This window comes from Phocoena sinus, chromosome 12 (genome assembly GCF_008692025.1).
Source record: "Phocoena sinus isolate mPhoSin1 chromosome 12, mPhoSin1.pri, whole genome shotgun sequence".
In the NCBI taxonomy this organism is placed as follows: Eukaryota; Metazoa; Chordata; class Mammalia; order Artiodactyla; family Phocoenidae; genus Phocoena; species Phocoena sinus.
Genome location: NC_045774.1, coordinates 3,590,127 through 3,611,202, shown reverse-complemented (window position 1 = coordinate 3,611,202; position 21,076 = coordinate 3,590,127). Strand labels below are relative to the sequence as shown.

Sequence of the window (21,076 nt, the reverse complement as noted above, 5' to 3'; positions counted from 1 at the left end):
GGACTCAGTTGGTGGAAATGAAGACAAGCATTGTTAAGTAACTGATAGATATACTAAAGAATCTCAGGAAAATATATACTTGGATACAATGGGTGAAGAGACAGGAATTTTAAAAGAGACATAGAAGCTATAAAAATGAACCCCCAATAAATCTCAGAACTGACAAACACAATATATAAAATAAATCACTGGATGGAATGGACAACAGATTGGAGAGAACATTAGAAAGGATCATTGAAATTAAAGGCGAATCATACCAAATTACCCAGGGAGGCCCAGGGAGGAAAAATGACTGAAAAAACAGTTCAGAGCCCTAATAACCTGTAAGATAGCATTAAGTGATCTATCATATGTATAATTAGAGTTGCAGAAGAAAAATGACGGGTTGACAGAAAAAAATATTTGAAGAAAAATGGTTAAAACTTTACTACGTTTTCCTGCAATCAGCAGCCCAGAGACCCAGAAACCTCAGAGGAATTCAAGAAGGACAAATACAAGGAGGACACTGAGGTACATGATAAACAAAGTGCTGAAAAACCAAGGATACAGAGAACATCTTAAATAAAAAGACATGCTACATATAGGAGAATAACAAGAAGCATGACTGCTGACTTCTCATCAGGGACAAAAGAAAAAGATGGAGGTCAGAAGACAACCGAATAACATTTGAAAAATGCTGAAAGAAAGCCTGTCAACTTAAAATCCTAAGTCCAGCAAAAATATCTTGGAAAAGTGAAGCCAAAATAAAGGCGATAAACTAAGGCTGAAAGAATCTGCTGTCTGGACTGAGGTAAAATAATTACCAGACGGAAATCTGGATCTACACAAACGAATGCAAAGCATTGGAAATGGTATATATATGAGAAAATATGACAGATTATCTTTTTCTTTTTAAAAAATTCTTTAATAATCTATTAACTATTTAATTTAAAGTATTAGCAACCTTGGTGGTGTATACAACATATGTAGCAGTATAATATTTAACAACAATAGCATAAAAGACAAAACTGGGCATAACTGGATTCTGTCTTTTTAAGGTTGTTACATTGTACAGAAATGGAGTAATATTAATTCAAGGTGGACTGAAAAATGCAGATTCATGTAAACTCAAGAGCAACCACTTGAAAACATACAAGCGTAACAATAAAGGCCAATAGAAGATACAGAACACAACAACAAAGGAAACATTTCATTAACTCCAATGAAGACAGGAAAGGAAGGACAAAGAACAAAGGGTTAAAGAGAAAACAAACAAGATAATGAGACAAACATAAATATAATTACATTAAAGGCAAACGAACTGACAGTCCCAAAGGAAGCAGCCACTGTAAGTCTCAACTACTGCTGATTACAAGACACATTTAAAATATAAGGATGCAGATAGGGTAACAGTAAAGGATTGGAAAAGAATATGACCTGCCAATAAGTAAGCATAAGAAAGCTGGTGTGGCTATTAGACACAGAAAACTTTAAGGCAAGAAGTATTACCAGAATAAAAAGAGAATTTCATAGTGACAAGAGGATAAATCATAGAGAAGACATAACAAATACACAAATGTATAAGCACCTAATAACAAAGTTTCTAAAAACATGAAGCAAAATTGAGAAATATATAAAAATTCATAACTATTTTTATACTGGAAATTGTATTTCCATTAAAAACTGGGTAAAACACATTCACAACTGATAACATGTATAACATGACCAGTACAATTTAACTAAAAAAGTGATAGGATCTGTGTAAATAAACTATATAAAATGTTATCCAAGACTAAAAAGTCATGCCAGTGCTTTTGGATGAGAAGCCAATATACTCTCATTTACAAGTGAAGAAATAAATGCGATATAACTGCAATCAAAATCCCAATGTGGATATTTTTAATGGAAAACAAACACGATAAAATATCCTTTTTCTTTTTTAAGTATTCACTATGAAGGAAATAAAGGGTCATGATGTCTATAATCTACAAGGAAGTGGCACAGTCAAAAAATAAAGGCAAAAAATACGTTAAAATGTTAATAATTCTTGAATGTGGGTATGAGTATACATTTTAGTATAATTTCCACTTTTCTTAAGTTTGAAATTTTTCTTATAAAAATATAAAAAAATGCATTTACTAAGTAACAATTTCCATGAAATTTTCGGAAAGTAAATGAGAGATTAAGATTACTTTACCAGGTATGTATGATAAATTTCAACATAGTTACAATAATCAAAACAGTATGATCACAGTCGAGGATTAGATAATTAACAATTACATGGCTTAAGGAGTCCAAAGAAGTATTTGAGTTTATATGAAACTTCAATTCAATTCAGTGGAAGAAAATAGATTGTTAATTAAATGGTATTGATTCAACCCATCAGGAAGAAATAAAGTTATGTTCATAAAAAGTATAACTCCAGAAGCATTAATATGCAAAGAAAATTTTAAGTACAATTTATATTACTTTGAGGATAGGGGAGGTCTTCATAAGCAAGACAGGAAACCAGATTTGATAAAAACAAATGAAAGATTTGGCTTCATGAAATTAAATTTCTTTGTATTTAAAATAAAATCTAAATAAAACTTTTGAAAAGCACCTAAGAAAATGTTTGTAACATATAACAGAGAAAATGTTAACATCCTTAACAAAAATATAGAATGCAAACTGATTTATAAAAAAAGTAAAGAATTCAACAAAAATTACACAAAAGTTGTGAACAAACAGAAGTAGGAACAAAGTCAACAAACATGAAAAGATCTTTAATGCAGGGAGTTGTCAGAGAATGGCATACTTAAAGAGAAACAGCTTTCACCCTATGTGAGGAGAAGTGTGAATTTCTACCGTCCTTTTAGAAAATTTAACATGTATCTACATTTCTAGCACCGTATGCAATGTGATATATATTTTTAAAGGACAGCAGATGACTTTATGAGAGTTTATTGCAGAATTATTTATGGTGCAAAATTCTAGAAACATCTTATCAATAGGAGGAAGGTTTAAGTGAGCCTTTAGCTAGTCAGTCCTCCATACTACGTGATGTCACATAACTCTTAAAACTAGGCAAGCATCTGGTATACCGTCGGCCCTGCTCATCTGTGGGTCCTGCATCCGCAGAGTCAACCGACCTCGGATCCTGTACTATGTTGCTTGAATCTGTACAGGCGGAACCCACGGATACGAGGGCTGAGGGCCGACGAAGGGATTTAGGGACTTGAACATCCACTGATTTTGTTATGCGGGTGGTGTCCTGGAACACATTCTCTGTGGATACCGAGGAAGGCCTGTAATCACGTTTTTGTTTAAAGATGTATGTTTGTGCATATAAACAGCTTAGAATAAACAGAGGAGAATGCATGGTTCTATCGGTTCTGCAGAACAGGACCCAGCGGACCCCTGGGTCTCTCATCCGCTCTGTGCGGACGGAAGAGTGACCCTATTCATCGTCCAGGGCCATTTTATACAAGGGACGTAATACCCGTATTCTGGTACCTGCAGGGGCTCCGGGAACGAACACCCACGGACGACGCTATTATTGTTTTTCTTGTATATATACCTGCACTCTTTGAATTCTTAAAACAAATATGCAACACCTTTAAAATTATTTAATCATCATAACTATACAGTATACACCATTAACATGTACATATGCATTAAGCACCAAGTATAATATTACTTGCCATTAGATTTTTAAATTTTCTATTTTATAAGAATACTATTATCGTAATCATTTTGCTAAAATCATATGCAAGAAACTTGTTACTACTTACGTGACTCTTATTTATAACTTAAAAACAATGTATACACATAGTTTCCGGCAAGCCAAAGGATACCTTAACCCAGCGCATATTTCTCCAGTCTTATCATTGCCATAAGAAAGAGAACCGCGGACAAACTCCCGTTTCTACAGACGTGAAGACTGTAAATCACACGCATCCCTTGGGCTGCAGGCAGAAGAGGGTGTGTTGTCCTGCATGACACTGACCCTTCTGCCAACCCTGGGAGGGTGCTGGCAATGTGTGCAGACTGCCCTCTGTAAAATTAAGATGTATATTTTTTTCCTCAAAGAAGGTTCCCCGTAAAAACTCTGATGACCATATTCTTGAAGAGGTCAACTTTATTTATTATGTGTCTGTCTCTAGTCATTTGTAGACCTAATGTGTTGTGTTTGGGGTACCTGAGTGAACTGCTTCTTAGAACTGAAAGCAGATTTCTCTAGAAAGAAATGTTATGATCAGTACCTTAATGGATCACAGAGGAGGTACACAAAGCATCTGAGCAAAAAAGAATAGATTCAACTTCAGCAAGACTAGGATGAACAAATAAACAAGTGTTCCCAAATCTAAAGATAAAGACGGCATCGCTTAAGATGGACCTAGTCAGACATGGAAACAGCAAAAGGAAAGTCCTACAAAGAAAAGCTGGTGGTAACCACCTACACACCGGCAAGGCCAAGAGGGGTTTTAGCCAGTGGACTGAGCTCTAATGGACAGATGGGTGGACAGGTGCAAGATGAAAACACGTGACACATTTCTGAATCCAGCGGGCAAGTCACACCTTCTCAGAAAAAAAGGAATCAAACTACCTTAGCCTGATGCATTAGAACATTTAAGGAACCTCATTCTCTCTGTTCTGACCCCACATTCCAACCAACTTTGGATTGCCACTTGGCTTCCTGAAGGATTGTGACCACGCTGAATGCCAATATTCTGATGCTTATAACTAGAATGTATGTTTGCAGATCAATAAAATGGAATGCAGGTTTTATACATCAATCACATTGGCTTGGTTAATAAGATCTGGATTCTGATGAATCCATCTTCATTTGTTTTGAGTCTGTGAGGTCAATGACCAAACGCTGGACTGTGACAAATTCAAGGAGAGGCCTCTTGGAAAATGACTTCCCTTTAAAAGTACCCATTCCTATGTGACCAGTTTAAATTCTAATTCATATTTTAGTGACCTTCACAATACATTGTCAGCAATCTTGTCAAATAACGAAATATCCAAAGTAAATATAAAGTGCACATAAAACAAACAAAAAAACACCACATAAATTCTTTTTACATTTTCTTTCTTCAAATATAAATTTATGCCAAATTACATTTTTGTTTTTAAATATAAATTTATTCCAAATAACACTTCCTGGGCTACTAAACTTTCAAAAATTATTTTTACCTATGTGATTGATTATTAAGGTTTAGCGATCCGGTCTGGTACATCTCTTCCAACTGCTTCCTGTTTCCAAAGTATAACGCAAGGTCTGTGGCAATGATGGCTTTGCGGATGATCTCAAGCACCTGTTCATATTCACTGGAGCTCAGGGTGGAGAAGATATTGTGCCCCTCCAACTAGGGAAAAAATACAAATAAACACCACCAATAACAAGCACAAGCTCCAATCTAATGACATTTTTAGTTACTTGAAACAACAGTCAGTCCATGGCATTTGGTCAGGACAGGTTTTGGGGGAACAAAAGGATAGTTTAAAATGACTAATGAAATTAATGTTTTGGTTTCTCTTCACGATACAACAATGAAGCTACCACTTAAATGAACTATTTAAACTACGTAACATTTCCCACCATAAAATCCCAGTGATTTAAATATACACCTAGTTTGGGGATATTTCTAGTAAGGAATTAAAGGACTGGTATATGTAAAATATTTAAGTAAAAGACTTTTCCTTTTAAACTAATTAAGAACTTCGGTAATTTTCACATTATACTGGAAATTAATGGGCTTAAAAAGTCATCTATACCTTTGTCCACTTCCGCAAGCCTCATGAGTAATAAACTATTTTCTCTGTATCACAGAGGAAAATGTCCCAGGACCTGAACATAAAATTTAGGCATATTAAAAACTCTCCCTACAGGCAAGAATGCTTTTACATAAAGCACAAATCCCTGAGGTGCAAAAACTGTAAGGCCATCCTGTCTTCTGTCCTCATGGGAGATGGACCCAGCAGATCGTCACCCTAAACAAGACCAAACACTGGTCATTTGAATTCTGTTTTCCCATAATTATTCTTCTGTATATGAATCTTTTTAAAACTTTTTACAATAATTTCTTCCTCAGGATTTTGTTTTATTTGTAGTTGAGGTTAAAACGGGTCATTTTTGTTCAAACAAAAAAAGGCAGAGATTCAATTTATGGGTTCATCAATTATTTCTCAGTGATTCATGAGTCAACACAGTTGTACTATAAACTGATCTTTAATTGTTTCTGCTTGTCTTAAGCTACATATATTTACTGATAAATTACATGACAAACTTGAAATTATTAAAGTATATTTCTGTACAAAATCAGACATCTCACTAAGATATTGTCTGCTTCCTATTACTCTGAAATAAGGTTGTATGTGCCACATTTATTTTCAGTTATCAGAATCTTCCTGTATTATTTACTTTTAAGGTATTATATTTATATTTAAATTATCCTATGATACATGGAGTTAGTTCTAGTTGGTTCTTCTTCAGACAATGATAATATTAAGGACATGTTTGTAGAATGCTCTAAGGTTATAAAGCACTTTCAAACACATGATTGCACTTTCAAATTATAAAATTCAAATAAATCTTTGATATCTAATTGAAATGAAGTATTTGCTGAAGCATTAACAACATTTTTATTTGACTAGAGAAAAAGTGCAGTACTTATATAAACTGGTTATTTCAGTAATTTTTAGTAATGTAATCTCCCTTGAAGCAGCCTTCATAAATACAATAGGGCCAAAGCGGTGGACACGATAAGCACAGGACTTCAGCTCAACAGAAGGAAGAACCACCTTAATGTTCAGAATTACCAGGTGAACCATGCATGGGATGCTGCTTGTGGAAACATTCAAAACACAGGCTGGTTAGTAACTGATGGGGGACAAGGGGCAGGGATTTAGTCACTGGAAAGGTAATTAACTTCCAAGCCCCTTTCAACCTCAACTCTAAACTTGTACAAAGTTACAAGAAAGAAATCTTGACTCTAACTTGTGCTAAGAAAGCTGCTTTGCTTTGATCATAACTCAAGTAAAACAGCTGGCCTCTGCTTCAGCACTTAATGCTCTGTGACCTGGGCTCCCCGCTCATAAACATGTTCCACATTGGATGTGTTTGGCCGGTACTCATGCACACATCTGCTCTTGGCAGGTCGTCCAAAGAGGAATCACGTGTGATATATATTTATATGATTTATCCTCTCTATCACCAACAAACTATTAAATTACAGCACATAACATATTCTCACATACTGTTGGATTTTATGTTTTAACCTCTCTAAAATAGGGACTTCTTAGCCTGGGTCCTATAAATTCTCTTGGGGACCACAGAACAATGAACTCACTACAACTGTATATAGTACGTTGAGTGTGGCATCCATAAACACATATTTTCATCAGATTCTCAAAAGTGTCCATGACCTAAGACAAAGTAAGACCCATTTTAAAGGATCTGTATATTCTGCGGGCTATTTCAGATTCATTATTTCTTTTTTTACTTTACTTTTCGATATTAAAGGGAAACTCGGTGGAAAAGTTCAGCAGTGAACCTTTATAATGAACAGCTGGACTACTTCTTTCAACATTTTACAAGAGTAAAGGGAATAAGTGATAAAACAACAATAAATGGCCCCTTCCTTTCAGGAGACTATAGTATATATTTATCAACACTTTGCTCCTACCAAAACAAAAGACAATAAGGGAGATACAGCAACCAAGCACAGCAGATAAACGCTGAAAATGCTTTGAAAGCTCCAATTTCACATTAGTTAACAACCTAATAAAACCTCACAAAATAATAAGATGCCTTTATATACCAACTGATAAGTTTATTATAACTAATATTCCAGGTTACGCTGTTTAAAGTTTATATTAATTCAAGGCAGTTGATCCCATGTTGTATCAATCAAGCATAAAATAACAAGCATTTTATACCCAGCAATGTTTCTAAAGTCCCAAAATAGGTAAGGAGCATATAATTCTTACATCTGTGAAAGCTTACGAGTGGGCTCTGTTTGTAAAGGCTCAGCTGCTTAAGTAGCTGAGATCTGTGAGATATGTACGAGAGAATATAAACAACGCTGAAACGGTCCTGATGCTGAGAGACTCATCGGGGACACACTTTAAGGTCTTTAAGGTGGATGGTCTTTAAGGTCCCTCCTAACTCTCAAACATGATGGGTCTAAGGATTCTCAGCATTCGGATTCACTGTTAGAGCACTGCTTTCTTGCCATAGCTGTATCTTTCCCACCACAAAATGAGGAATGTGTGTCTCATTGAGCAGATATTCAGTCTGTAGCGTCTCACTTTGGCTAAGGATATTAGTAGCTTAGTACCTACTACATCCAAGGTCCTAAACAACATAAGTTCATTTTTTTAAGGCGTTCGCTGTTCAGTGGTACACAAAAAATAGAGTAGCATGGTCCCCACGAATGAGGTAAGTGAAGACCATGGGAGCACATGGGATGCTCTTCTTGGTGGCGACATGAATTCTGAAGGACCAGTGGAGGAACAGAGGAGGCATGAGACCCTGAGCGTTTGCTGGAAGCACAGACACTTCCGTGCGGCTGAGGCAAATTTAATACAGAAATGGTAAGAACTAAAGTAAAAGTTTTTTGAAAAGGCCGGGATGCAGGGCTTCCCTTGTGGTGCAGTGGTTGAAAGTCCGCCTGCCGATGCAGGGGACACGGGTTCGTGCCCCGGTCCGGGAAGATCCCACATGCCGCGGAGCGGCTGGGCCTGTGAGCCATGGCCGCTGAGCCTGCGCGTCCGGAGCCTGTGCTCCGCAACGGGAGAGGCCGCAACGGTGAGAGGCCCATGTACCGCAAAAGAAAAAAAAAAAATGGGGGAAAAGTCAGTCAAACAGACAAGGTCTAATGAAGGTGGAATTTGGGATGTCACTCGGGAAAGGTCCCTGATGGACATGTAGGAGACTGTACGCTCAGAGGGGCCAGTTCAGCATCCACTACAGGCACCAAATGGGAACTCGGCCTCCCATGAATGCCCCTCACGGCCTATACACAGCCCCTGGCCCCAGTCACCGGGAAAACAGTCCTGAGACCCAATGTTGAGACAAGGGGCAGCTCAGCAAAAGTTAAGAATCTGAACCTATCTTTCCTCTAGATGCTTTCACACTTCTCCTTACTTCATTCCTGACTTAATCTCCTCCCACTGCCCACTCGGGGCGGGGGTGGGGGGGGGTGGGAACTGCCCACTGCATCTTTCTCCCTGTGACGGAAGTGAAGGCATACACCCCTCCTGCCGTGCTGTACCGTGAATAGTTCTGTGCTAGTGTGTGAAGGACTGAGGTTAGCTTTTAGATATACTTCCCTTTTCTGTTTGCTGAGGTTGCTGTGGTCACACAGGGGCCCTCTTCCCCACGCTTCCCCAGTCGCCCGGATTATCCCATAAGTAATTGTGGCAACAACACTGAAAGTCAGCATTCGGGTTAACAAGACTGTGGTCTGTAGACACACACACAGAGCCACACACACACAGCTTTGAGGAGGCCTCATGGGGAGCCATCTCTAACCATCATGGTGAATTTTTTTATCTCCTCTTTGGCCACGTTGCCAAAGGATGAATAGTTCGGGACTGCGATCCTCTGTGCAGCCAGAGCGCTGAAGGCTGCCTGCGGAGATGAGGACGCCGAAGGAGAAGCCCTTCACTACCCTGACCACTGGGCGGACAGACCTATCAGAGGGCTCCGTGTGATGTAATGACATATTGTTCTGTCTGATAATTCAGTGACTGGATGTTGAAATTAAATTTTACTCTCAGCCAAGGATATCACCTTAATTGGTCAAGTCTGGAGGTGTCCTGACAAAACTTCAAACTGGCAGGGCTTGGTGACTGGAGCTGGCGGCAGGGTGAGGGGGAAGGACTCTAACAGGGTCACTGACCTGTGGGGTGACTGAGGCGCCATCACGGGAGCTGTAAAATAACTCAGCACGATTTTGGCCACACTGAATGCCAAACACAGTTCAAGCGTTTGGAAACAGAACCTTACGGTACCCCAGGCTGACACACAGGCGTGAGAGCCACAGCCTGTTAGGATGGCTGGGACCCCAGGAGGCTGGCCAGGTGGCGCGGCAAGAAGACCCGCTTGAGGGCGGAGCTGTGGACACAACAGGCATTTGTGCTTTTGCTATCACTGTCCCCCCGGGCCTGAAACATGTGCTGGCAGCTGCGAGGCAGTGAATAAATATGTTCGCTATTGAAACGAATTTCAAGAGGCAGTTAGATGGATCTGAGAAGCAAAACTCAGAGGAGTTACCATGAGCACGTACAATCAGCAGATTCTAGAGATTTCCAGAAAATGAAGGGGCCCTCCGCCATTCTCCTCCCATAAAGATGGGGCCATGAGTTTATGCCCCCTATGTTTCTCCCTGTCACAGCTCACACAGGAGGTGTTGGTCAAGCCAGGATACAGATTCAGATTTTAACTGGTGGGCTGAACCTGTGGCCATGATGGTTCTTCTGGCCGGCTTCCCATCCCACTCGTCTGCTGAGAACCTCACCTCTCTAAAGACACAAGAACAAAGATGCCCTTATGTTCCCCCCACCAGTGACTGAAATGCCTTCTCTAATACTCGGAATCTAACTACCCTCCAACAACTCTGTGGATGCCAGCAGCGTGCCTGGACTTAACTCACTGCCTGAGTTCCCGTGATGACGCTCTGATCACTCTAGGAACACCGCATCATGTAACACAGAGCCCCCACGTGGCTGAGGGTTTGCTGAAAATGGGACAAACTGCTCTGTGCCACCTCCACTGTCAACGGCGGCAAACGGAGGAAGTCTTCCTGCCAGAAGTCTTCCTTGGCTGGGTCAGACCCTCTCCACCCCTTCTGCTTTGTATCGCTGCTGTATCACACAGTTTATATCTTATTCCATCCAGCAGCAATGTACCTTGCAATCCTGGCCTCTGTAAATTCTCTTATATTTAAAATAGGTTTTCTGAGGGAACTTTAGGAAGGCTGTTAAAATTCATTTGCAGATTAAATTACCAGAAATGCTGTCATAGTCATATGTATGAATTCATTTAGAACACAGGATGCACATGGGACCCAGGAGTCCTAATTATTTCTAAATGAAGGCGTCCTGATGTCCTTTCTGGCATATACCCTTCTTCCTGGGCAAATAAATAGCCTAAGGGGAAAGTAGATATAAACTGTCATAAACTTTTAATAAATGTCTATTTATAAAAAGCATGTTTTAATGCATGTGTGTGCTAATATATATGTGTGTGTATATACACCTATTATATACACACATATATAGGTACACACATCTATATCATACACACATACAAACACATACACATATACATATATCCACACGCATCTTTTACCCTGCTTAAATTTCTAAGTATGTATGTATGTATCTATCTATCCAGCCAAACGTACATAACATACATCATTTAAAAAATAAAGTATTGGTGCCAAGGGAACATCGGGAATGGTGACTACCTATTGCTTTCAGGGATAGAACCAGCCCGGGAGCAAGGGGGACATTCAGCCACCTGCCGGATATAACTCCGTATCTGACAGACCTTCCACTCTACCCCGCAGGTCATCAGAAGAGCACCTGCACTTCAGTAAGGTCACCATTTACCTTCTCAGTCCTGAGGAAAAGGGGCCTGACTACGTACATGTTGCTGGGTTTTGAAAAGATCTGAGTGTGCAGTACTACCAATCACTAGGACAGCTGGGACCATGAGGCGCCACTAGGAGAAGGTACGGAGAGGAAAAGAGCCCTGGGTGGTCAGGGGAGGCCTGGGCTATACAAGAAAGGAAAACTGCACCAAGGGGCAGACACCTTTCTGCTTTGCAAGTCGCCCACAGCCAGGCGCTGCTGAGGTCCTGCCGGGGCTTTGCGTCACAACCTTGAAAACTCCAAATCCTTCCTGTAGACACGTAATCAAAAGATCTAATAAGACTTCTCTTCCTATTATGAGGTGCTGACAGTGAGAGGAAGCAACCGGGTCCACTATTCTTAAGTCAAACAGAGATCACATTTTAAAAATTGTCTGTGAGAGGAGTCAGAGCATTACGAGGTGATAGTTACGTAGTTAAGATGACTTTGAGAAAAAGGTTTGAAGTGAAGGAGCGTACGTATCTCACAGGGAAGGGAGACCTGTCAGCATCCAGCTCAGTCACTAAGGACATCTCTTAAAAGCAAGAAAACTCAATTTAAAAACACACAAAAGAGAAAATAAAAGAACTTCAATGTACTTAAAATCGTGTTTGCCTACCGTTCAAGATTCGTTGTTCAACACATTCTGGTTCAAGAACGTGATGACCCACGTGGATTAAATTAACTACGTGAAACAAACTTTGCCTTAGGGTATAACGTACTTAAAAATCAAATGTGATTGCAAAATATATATAAATCTTTTAAAAAAGGTTTTACGATAAAATGTAGCTGCTGTTTCTAAAGAAAGCCAGAAGAATATCCCTCTTTTACGTATAAACCGTGGGTCTCTCTGACAAGACGACGCACACACGGGGCAGCGGGCAGGCACGTGGCCCTGGGCGCCTCACCTGAAGGATGGAAACGGTCTGGGAGAAGTGATGCTGTTCCATGGTCGACGTGGAGTATAGAGCTGCGAGGGGGTGGTCGAATTTCTGCAGGTAGCTGTTACTGAAGCCCCTGTGGTCCAGGTCATGGCACAGACACGCAATTAGCAGTCCCTTGCGCTTAAGGAGAAACCACAGTGCACAGATGTTCAAAACAAAGAAATGGGACATGAGGAAAGTTACGGTTAGTATTCTTACCACACTGACTTCTGTCACTGATGCAGCCAACATGCTCATGAATGCCTGAAATAACAGATAATCTAACTTCTTTTTTAACCAGTTTCTTTGTCGTTCTGCTTACGAACTTAACAATCAAATTATTCTTGAGTTTTCCTGATTGACTCTGGTAAAAAGTGTAAGTGGTATCAAATTAAAGCAAATGTTCCAAAGAATCACAGATAAAGTAAGTCTGCAAAAGGAGAGGACAGTATCAGTTCTTCACTCAAAAATCTATTCAATGTTAAATTCTAACGATGTTACTGCTATCATAAATGAGGAATATAGCAAGTATATCATAAAGCATGTGAAAAATGGCAAATTGTATACAAAAAGATAAAAGGAAGAGCAGGCTGAAGGGGACAGGTAAGAGGCGGGTGGCTGTGATGTACAGCAGTTAGGATGGGCCTCAGACAGGCAGAGGTGCAGGTGAAGGGGAGAAGCAGGCAGCTCCCGGGGGCGGGGGCAGGGCTCTCAGCCAGCGCACATCCTGGCAGGGGAGCCTGCCCGTGAGTCACAGGACCAGAGTCACATGACCAGGACTGACCACTGCAGGGACTGCGGGGAGAGGACAGAGAGGAACGTGAGGGCAGGGGAGGGGAGGGGAGGGTAAAGATCTTGTATTATTTGTGATCCAGGGACCGATGGTGGGGTTTTTAGCACAGCAGTGAGTGACATCATCTAGCTGACGTTCTTTAAAGATCCCCACGCTGGCCACTGTATTGAGAACAGACTCCAGGAGGGTGGGAGAGACCTGGGGGAGGCTTTCGTCGTGACTCAGGCAAAACATAACAGAAGCTTAGACCAGGACGCTAGCAACGCAGGCTTAGGAGACGTGACTAAAGTCTGGAAGATTCTGCAGGCAGAATCAACAGAGCTTTCTAGCAGGCTGGGCATGAGAAGAAAGGAGGGCAGGACGGCGAGCGGGGGAGGGGAAGCCAAGCCTGAAGGCTAGGTCATCAGCCTTAGACGCTGATGGACGGGGTCGTCACTGAGAAGGGAAAGTTGAAAGGGGAGCGGGCTGGAGGAGCGCTCGGGAACCGAGGGTGCTGGGGGTCCTGGAAGCCACGTGAGAACAGCGACGCAAAGAGGAAAACTGAGCCCTGACCCTTGGACCCGCACGGCCCCTGGACCAGAGCATTTTCTGGGGGGTGATGGAGCTGGTTTCAGAGAAAAGGGGAGGAGAGGAATTGCAGGCGGCCAGCACAGCGGCTCCACCAGGGGCCGGCGGAAAAAGAAGAGCCTCGAAATCCGGAGGGAGCCGAGCGGAGAGGCAGAGGCAGAGGGTGCAGTGAGGTGGAGGTCACAGCCTGCGACCTGCACGGGATGCAGAGCCTGCGGAGGACCCAGCGCGGAGGGAGCGAGTTAACGGAGGGGGTGGGGGGAGGGAAGAACCGCAAGGGTAGGGACCTCTGAGACCAGGGCAACTGGCAGGGCGGCTCTGGACAGGAGCCCGGGCAGCATCGAGGAGGGCGTGAAGCCGGAGTGCGCGGCGCCACCGGCCGCGGGGCCGGCGCCTGCACAAAGCCCCACCGGAGCACTGCGCCTGCGCCCTGCTGCTGCCTTAGTCTCGTCGAGCCGCGCTGGTTTCTCCTGCCACCTAATGGGTGGGGAGGTCGCCCCGGGCACCCGCACCCCTAAACTATGCGGTAGGCAGGGGACCAACCCTAAGTGTTCGGAGGTCTTAAGACACTGAACTGTGCATGTTCTGGGGGTCGTTTTGTTTGGGGGCTGTTCCCATATTTTATGCTGCAACGTCAGCCATAATGAATCTGGTAAGAAATGTCAAGGTTGTAAAATCTGGCACAATAGATAAAAGCTTTCTAATTCCTTTTAACCTATTTTATTTGTATTGATGTTCAATAGTTTTGTCAAGTGTATGCCAGAATCAAGCATCTGAAAATAACTTACAAAGTAAAGAACTACCTTTGTTAACTTTTCCTTTAAAAACATCAAATGATCATTTCTAAAGCGCTACTAGAGATTACATATGCACCTTACAGAATATATTTTAAATACTTATGTATGTTATTTGGGGGTTATTTTTAGCCAAAAGACCTGAAGTTTCTGGAGAAACAGAATGATATAATTCTAGAAACTTAAATGGAAGTCAATATGTAGTAACAAAACTTATCTCATTTGTCTTAAAATTTTCCCATTTTTGAATATAAATTTTAATATAATCCAAAAGAACAATTTCTATAATTCTCAAGCTTACAGGCTAACTTTTGGCAGAAAAGATAATAAAATTGCTTTCTTAAAAGGAAGTGAATGGAGAAATACTGAAATTTTCAAAAATATGGGGTTCAATGAAATGGAAAATTGTTTAGAAAAATTTATATTAAAAAAGAAAAAAATTTCATCGTGTGTGTGTGATAACTAATTTATTAGGCTAAGCCCCATCTAAAGATTATTAATAAAAAAAGGAACGTTTTGACTCTTTACAATAGCATTTTTTTTCTAAAATGCATCTTTCAAGTTTCCCACCCAAATTGTGAATTTGGTCTGACAGGATGGAAAGGACAGGACTGGACCTCAGGGTTCTAGTGTTGGTGGACGTGACCTTGGGAGAAGCACAATTTCTTTATCACAGAGACGCAGCTCCCTTTCTTCACGTGTCCTGAAGCAGGAGGAGAGAAGGGTGGATTCGAGTTAGGGCTTTCATAGGGCTGCTGGGACCTTGTGGAGAGAGGGCAGCGAGGCCATCAGGAAGGTCCCGCCTGGGAGGAGCACAGCTGGGGCGAAGGCGCCCCATTACCAAATGTGGGCTGGGCATTCAAGGAAGGGGCTCGACAGCAGTGGAGTGGAATGGACTAGGTGTCCCCAAATCTTCTCTGAGTGTGTCACCAACTCCAAGTCCGTAAAGTCCGGTGAATCAGTGGAACATTGCCGAGCCCCTGTTCCCTTATGCTAGAGAAGGTCAAATAAGCATTTATGTTTTAATTGTATTTAATGCTCTGGGTCCTCAGATGGGTAGGATATGTCTCCGTTATCCAGGGCATAAGGGCAAAGAGAACAATTCACTTTGTTTACATCCTTTCAGAAGAATTCAGCTTTAATAGGGAAGAAAGACTACAAAAATGAGTGTTTCCTTGAGGGATATTTTGATGAAGTTGGAATTTCTGTATCTACATTCCTTATACAAAATAATAGGGAAAATGCTTGGGTACAACAATTTAAAAAGTGTGCTTCTGTGAACTTACGGAACCAAAATTTGTCCTGGAATGGCATAGAGTCACCTAACTATATCATAAATGTACTCCAGACAGAGAGTACTTCAACCCACTCAGGTTATTTGAAGCGGGAGAAAGAAAGCGTGTGCACACCCACCTCGAGTTCGGTGAAGAACCCGTGGCTGTTCTGGAGTATGGCGTACATGCAGTGTGCCACCGTGACCGCGTGCTTCCAGTTGTGGTAAGGGACCCGACGATAGTTTTTCTTCACAGACATGATAAAACGACACAACTTTTCAAGCTCAAAGCTGTGTGGAAAAGAAATTGTCATGACAGAAACTGGTAAAGAACCAGTACGTTCCAGGAGACCACTAGATGCGCACGTCTGTCCTGTACACGCTTGCACGGGTGAACACTTCCGCGGGGACGGGATGCAGGAGCACGGGGGCCTCAGTCACCAACCTCCCCACTGCTTCTCCAGCCAGGTGAGAGAGGCAGACTCTTTGGTGGCTCGTGCTCTGGCACGGTAACGGGCCCACGGGGGAGCAAATCCCAGAATCAGCTTGCCGTTACCCATCATGAACACCCGCCACCTCTTCCTTAGCTTTCAAGCATCTCCTGCGTCCCATCGTGCTCAACAGACAACAGCATATCATCATCCTGTTCAAGGGTATTTTTAGCTAAGTTTTTCCAGAAAGCATATGCAGATTCACAAGCTGCGAACATGCATCCTGTAAGAATTTCCTAGGTGAGTGATTATCCTTTCAGGAGGAATCCAAATTACCATGGGACACTCAAATTATTAAGCGGTGGTAGCAGATGGCTATATCCAAATCTTGACGCAGTCCATGAAAGAATATGACGTATTTTATCATACAATATGGTTATACATTTTTATGTGTATCATGTGTTTACACGTATTTAAAGCCCCACCAACTCTCTCAGTGGATTTAAGGCAGCTTAAGACAAAGGCATATCAATATGAAACAGGGCTCCCCGAAATACCAAAGAGACAAGAGTCCATAAAACCTCTAAATACATATAACCTTTATCTTTCTCCACTGAAAATTTCCAAACGTCCCTGAAGTGTGAGGTATGTGATTTTAAGAGTTTCAATTGGTCGAACTCTCAATTGCTATCTAAGAAATAAGTGGCATTAGTTACCCTGTGTGCATCCTTTTGAGACAATAATTTATAAAAGTCGCTGATGGAAATAAGAGAAAACACAGAATTCAATAGGAAACAAGTGACAATTTAGTTCTAGAGATGCTAAGAGCCTCTATAAGCCACTTAATGACTAAATTAGTAAAGAAAGAGAAAAAGAAAATTATTCCTTGCATTTTAAGTATGTGTTCAAGCTGTAAAAAAAAACAAAAAAAAACAAAAAACAGATACAAAGTCATGAAAGGCCTCCAGGACAGGCCACAAGGAGAGGAGAGAGATTTGCAAGGAAAGGGCAACATAACTTCATTAATAACAAAGGACTAGACTTTGAATTAGGAGACCTGTTTCTTTCACACTTGTTTTAACTGATATATCGAAGTTAAAGGTGAAAGTCGATGTTAAATGTGTATGTACGTTCCAAAACACACCTAAAAACAGTATGCAATTATGTTGAGAAGTAACCTCTGTCTCTTTTAGCTCCACCTATATCCTTCTGATCACCTGGTTAGACCTGGTTGTTAACCAAGGGGCAGCCTCTGAGGGAATCTAAAAAGGCTGCACATTTGTCCAATAATCATAGCCTTTTTTAATTTAAATATCTAGAAAAACAATTTCTATATGGCATACTTAAGGTAATTATCAACCAAAACAGTGGCGAGGCATTTAGGTAGGGGAGGAGGATTTTAAAGCAAGTGTGTGCGTCACACATACCAGGCTGTCCCACAGGACTGGTGGACCATGTAGACGAAAATTCCAGGCCACATGTTTTCAAAGGGACCGATGTCAAAGTGGAACCTGAAATAAACAGAAAGCACAGGTCATGAGTAAATGTAATTAATTAGGATAAACATAATGACAAGTAAAGGGAGTAATTTAACTTTTTGCCTATCAAGAGACTAAAAAAAATACTAGGAGTTCGGCCCCCTCTTCCTGCCTCTCTCAGTCACATCTCTGTTGTATTCAAAGGTTTCCAGGAGGAAATTCCACACATTCCCTCAGGAACTTAGTCCAAGATCTAAGCCATTGCTTCATTCTTTATTAAGCAATCTGTGAAAAAGGAACGTTGTGTTTGTTATCAGAGCAATGACAAAGTCCAAAATAATTATATTACGAACCCTACACATACATTACACAGCTCACAGATACGGGGGAGGAGCTCATCTGAAATTTTCTGGGATGAAAATTAGTCTATTTCCTATTTTAATCCAGAGAAAAGTTTCGTAAATATTAACATCCGAAGTTATTACCTATCTTTCACGTGCTAATTTGGTTACAAACATTTAACCCAAATAAGCAGAACGGGAAAGTATTAAAAGAGACCATTTTCCTCTTGTTACAGCACTTCTGACACCAAATGTGTGTTTTCCACACCAAGCAATTCTCCGGTTCTCTGCAGACGCCAGCTGCCTTCCTGCAATTCAGTTCAATTCTGTCATTACCTGGAGTTAACGCAGACCCCAGAGGTTAGGGGCGCAGGCCCACAGGCTGCCCCCACTTGAAACGTCAATCACAAGCCCAGGCCACCCACACTTCCAATCCATCGGCTGTTCCCACAACCCCTCCTCAGGTCAGATGATGCGCTAGGACAGCTCCAGAACTCAGGGAGAAACTTCGTTTACTATCACCGGTTTACTATGAGGGATACAACGCAGGAAGAGCCAAGCGAAAGAGATGCACAGGGTAAGGTGGGGGGAGGGCTGTGGAGCTCCCATGCCTCTCTGGGGGCACCCCCTTTATAGCACCTGATGCCTTTACCCACCTGGAAACTCGCCGAACCCCTTGGTTAGGGTTTTTTGGAGGTTCCAGTATATGGGTACGGTTGACTAAATCACGGATCACTGGTGATTAGCTTAATCCCCAGTTCTCCCTGGAAAGGAGTCCAAGGGTAAGGCTGACTTCCAACCCTCTAATCATATACTGGTTTCTCTGGCAACTGGCCGTCATCCTCCGAGAGCCACTCAAAAACTCAGGGTGGCTGAAAGAGGTTTAATATGAGTAACAAAAGATGCCTCTCTCACCCACATCACTCAGGGAATTACAAGAGTAAAAGGAGCTCTGTGCCAGGAACTAGCTACATATATATATATATATATATATATACACACACACACACACACACACACACACACACACACACGCACACACACTATATAATACATATACTGTTAAAAGATAAACTGAGGCGTATTAAAAATCTTAAGAGTTTATTTGAGCAAAAACCCATTTGAATAGAGCACCACCAACTTAAAGCGGTTGAGTGCTTTGGTGAGAGGAGCCATGGAAACCCATCTAAAGAGAAGATGCAAAGAAAAGAAAGTATTTGATTGGCTACAGCTTAAAGCCTAGTTGGCTGTTCAGAACTGGCTGTCCTTAGCATTTCCATCTCGTTACCTTGAGGCATTTACAGGTTTAGATTTACAGGTTCGTTTACTAGGCCGCCAGGGCATTAAAGTCACATCAGTCTAACGGCCTCCTTGTTTAATTAATTTAAGAATACTCTGTTTCCAGGTATAAACAAATATCAGCTCTGGATCACTTCTGAAGGTCTTTTATGTAGTTATACAGTGTTGGCTTGTACTTCTAATGGGCAGGTCCTACCACCAGTAACAAATACATTAGCATAGGATTAGAAACAAAGTGTGAAAGTTGAACTATTTATTACTAATTTCTCAGATTTAATTTGTAAATTTAAAATTATATGGAAATGAAAACTTTCAGGTCTCCGATATTAAACGTCATTTTGAATATTAAATATTACATAGTGTAAAGTATGCAAAAGCCTAAGAGAAAAGCTAACATTTAGGTTAAATCATTTCAAAATGGTGTTCAGGCTTTTTTGTTTTAAAGATAAAGAGATCTGGCCTTTCCTTCCTTCCAAGGGGAAAATGGCAACACAAGAAACCACACATGTAATATGGTATTTATGATTCTAATTCTAGAACCCATTTCACTTTAAATTCAATCAAATTAAAAATCTGTTCCTGAAGAAACTGACAAGACAAAACTCTCACAGTTCAATTTCTTTGCAAAGACGGGCGGGAAGGTTGAAATGCATGAGGCCTTGCCATTCCTCTGAAGTACAAATGCTATGATAGGACAGCTTCTCCATGGTGACCCGGTAAATGCACTCCGAATGACGAATTCTATGATACATCTGGAAAGCAAATCCAACAGAGAAAAAATAAAGAATGTTTAAAGTAGTTTTGTCATTAAAGTTCAGAATTTGGTATAAAAAAATCAGAACTATAATTGGATTCACTGTTACTTTCCATTGACTACTATTACTACACATATATTTCCATGTACACTGAAGATATCCATGACACGTGTGACTTTGAAGATACAAATAGTTTTTAAAAAAATTATATCTCCTTTTTAAAAGACTTATCGAATTCCGTAACAAATGTCTTTTTGCCAGACATTATCTCTGGGTAGAGAGATTACCTGGTACCTTATTCTCGGACTCCCAGCCTCCAGAATGGAGAGAAATAAATGTCTGCTCTTTATAAGCCACCTGGTCCATGTATTTTGTTACAGCAGCACAAACGGACTGAGACAGAGACTAAATGAGACAGGAGTTAAGATATTTTTTTCTATGTCTCCTTTTAAAAATATTTAGCTTAATTCTTGGTGATCTCAAAGTCCTCTAGTCCAGGGAGTTTGAAAAACGTTCGATTGTAAAGTTCTTTACTGGTAACATAAATTCAAAGAGGCATGCGTGGTAAACGTATACTCCTTCAGCAATTATATGCACATGCCCTGTGCTAGGATATTGTTTATATTACGAAACTAGCTAAAATAGAAATTTAAAAAGATAAAAATAAAAAGTACGTATTTTTAAAATATTTTATTTTATTTACGTAGTAAACAAGACTCTTTTCGTTCATACTAAACAATTATATATTTTGAAATGAAGCACTATAGTTGTATGTTATCAACCGTCAAGTTTTTTCTTTACTACTTTGTGAGATG

The 21,076-nt window shown here is 40.9% G+C and overlaps 1 protein-coding gene across 1 annotated transcript in view; it reads right to left on the bottom strand.

The window, feature by feature from the left end:
* The window catches only part of PDE10A (phosphodiesterase 10A), a 310,755-nt gene that overhangs the window by 28,099 nt on the left and 261,580 nt on the right, over positions 1–21,076 (bottom strand). Inside the window, exons 14-18 of the mRNA XM_032651210.1 lie at positions 20,116–20,258; positions 17,816–17,899; positions 16,098–16,248; positions 12,516–12,671; positions 5,161–5,333 (exon numbers count right to left, since the gene is read on the bottom strand). Coding sequence (XP_032507101.1) covers positions 5,161–5,333; positions 12,516–12,671; positions 16,098–16,248; positions 17,816–17,899; positions 20,116–20,258 — 707 coding nt within the window. The remainder of the gene's footprint in view (positions 1–5,160; positions 5,334–12,515; positions 12,672–16,097; positions 16,249–17,815; positions 17,900–20,115; positions 20,259–21,076) is intronic.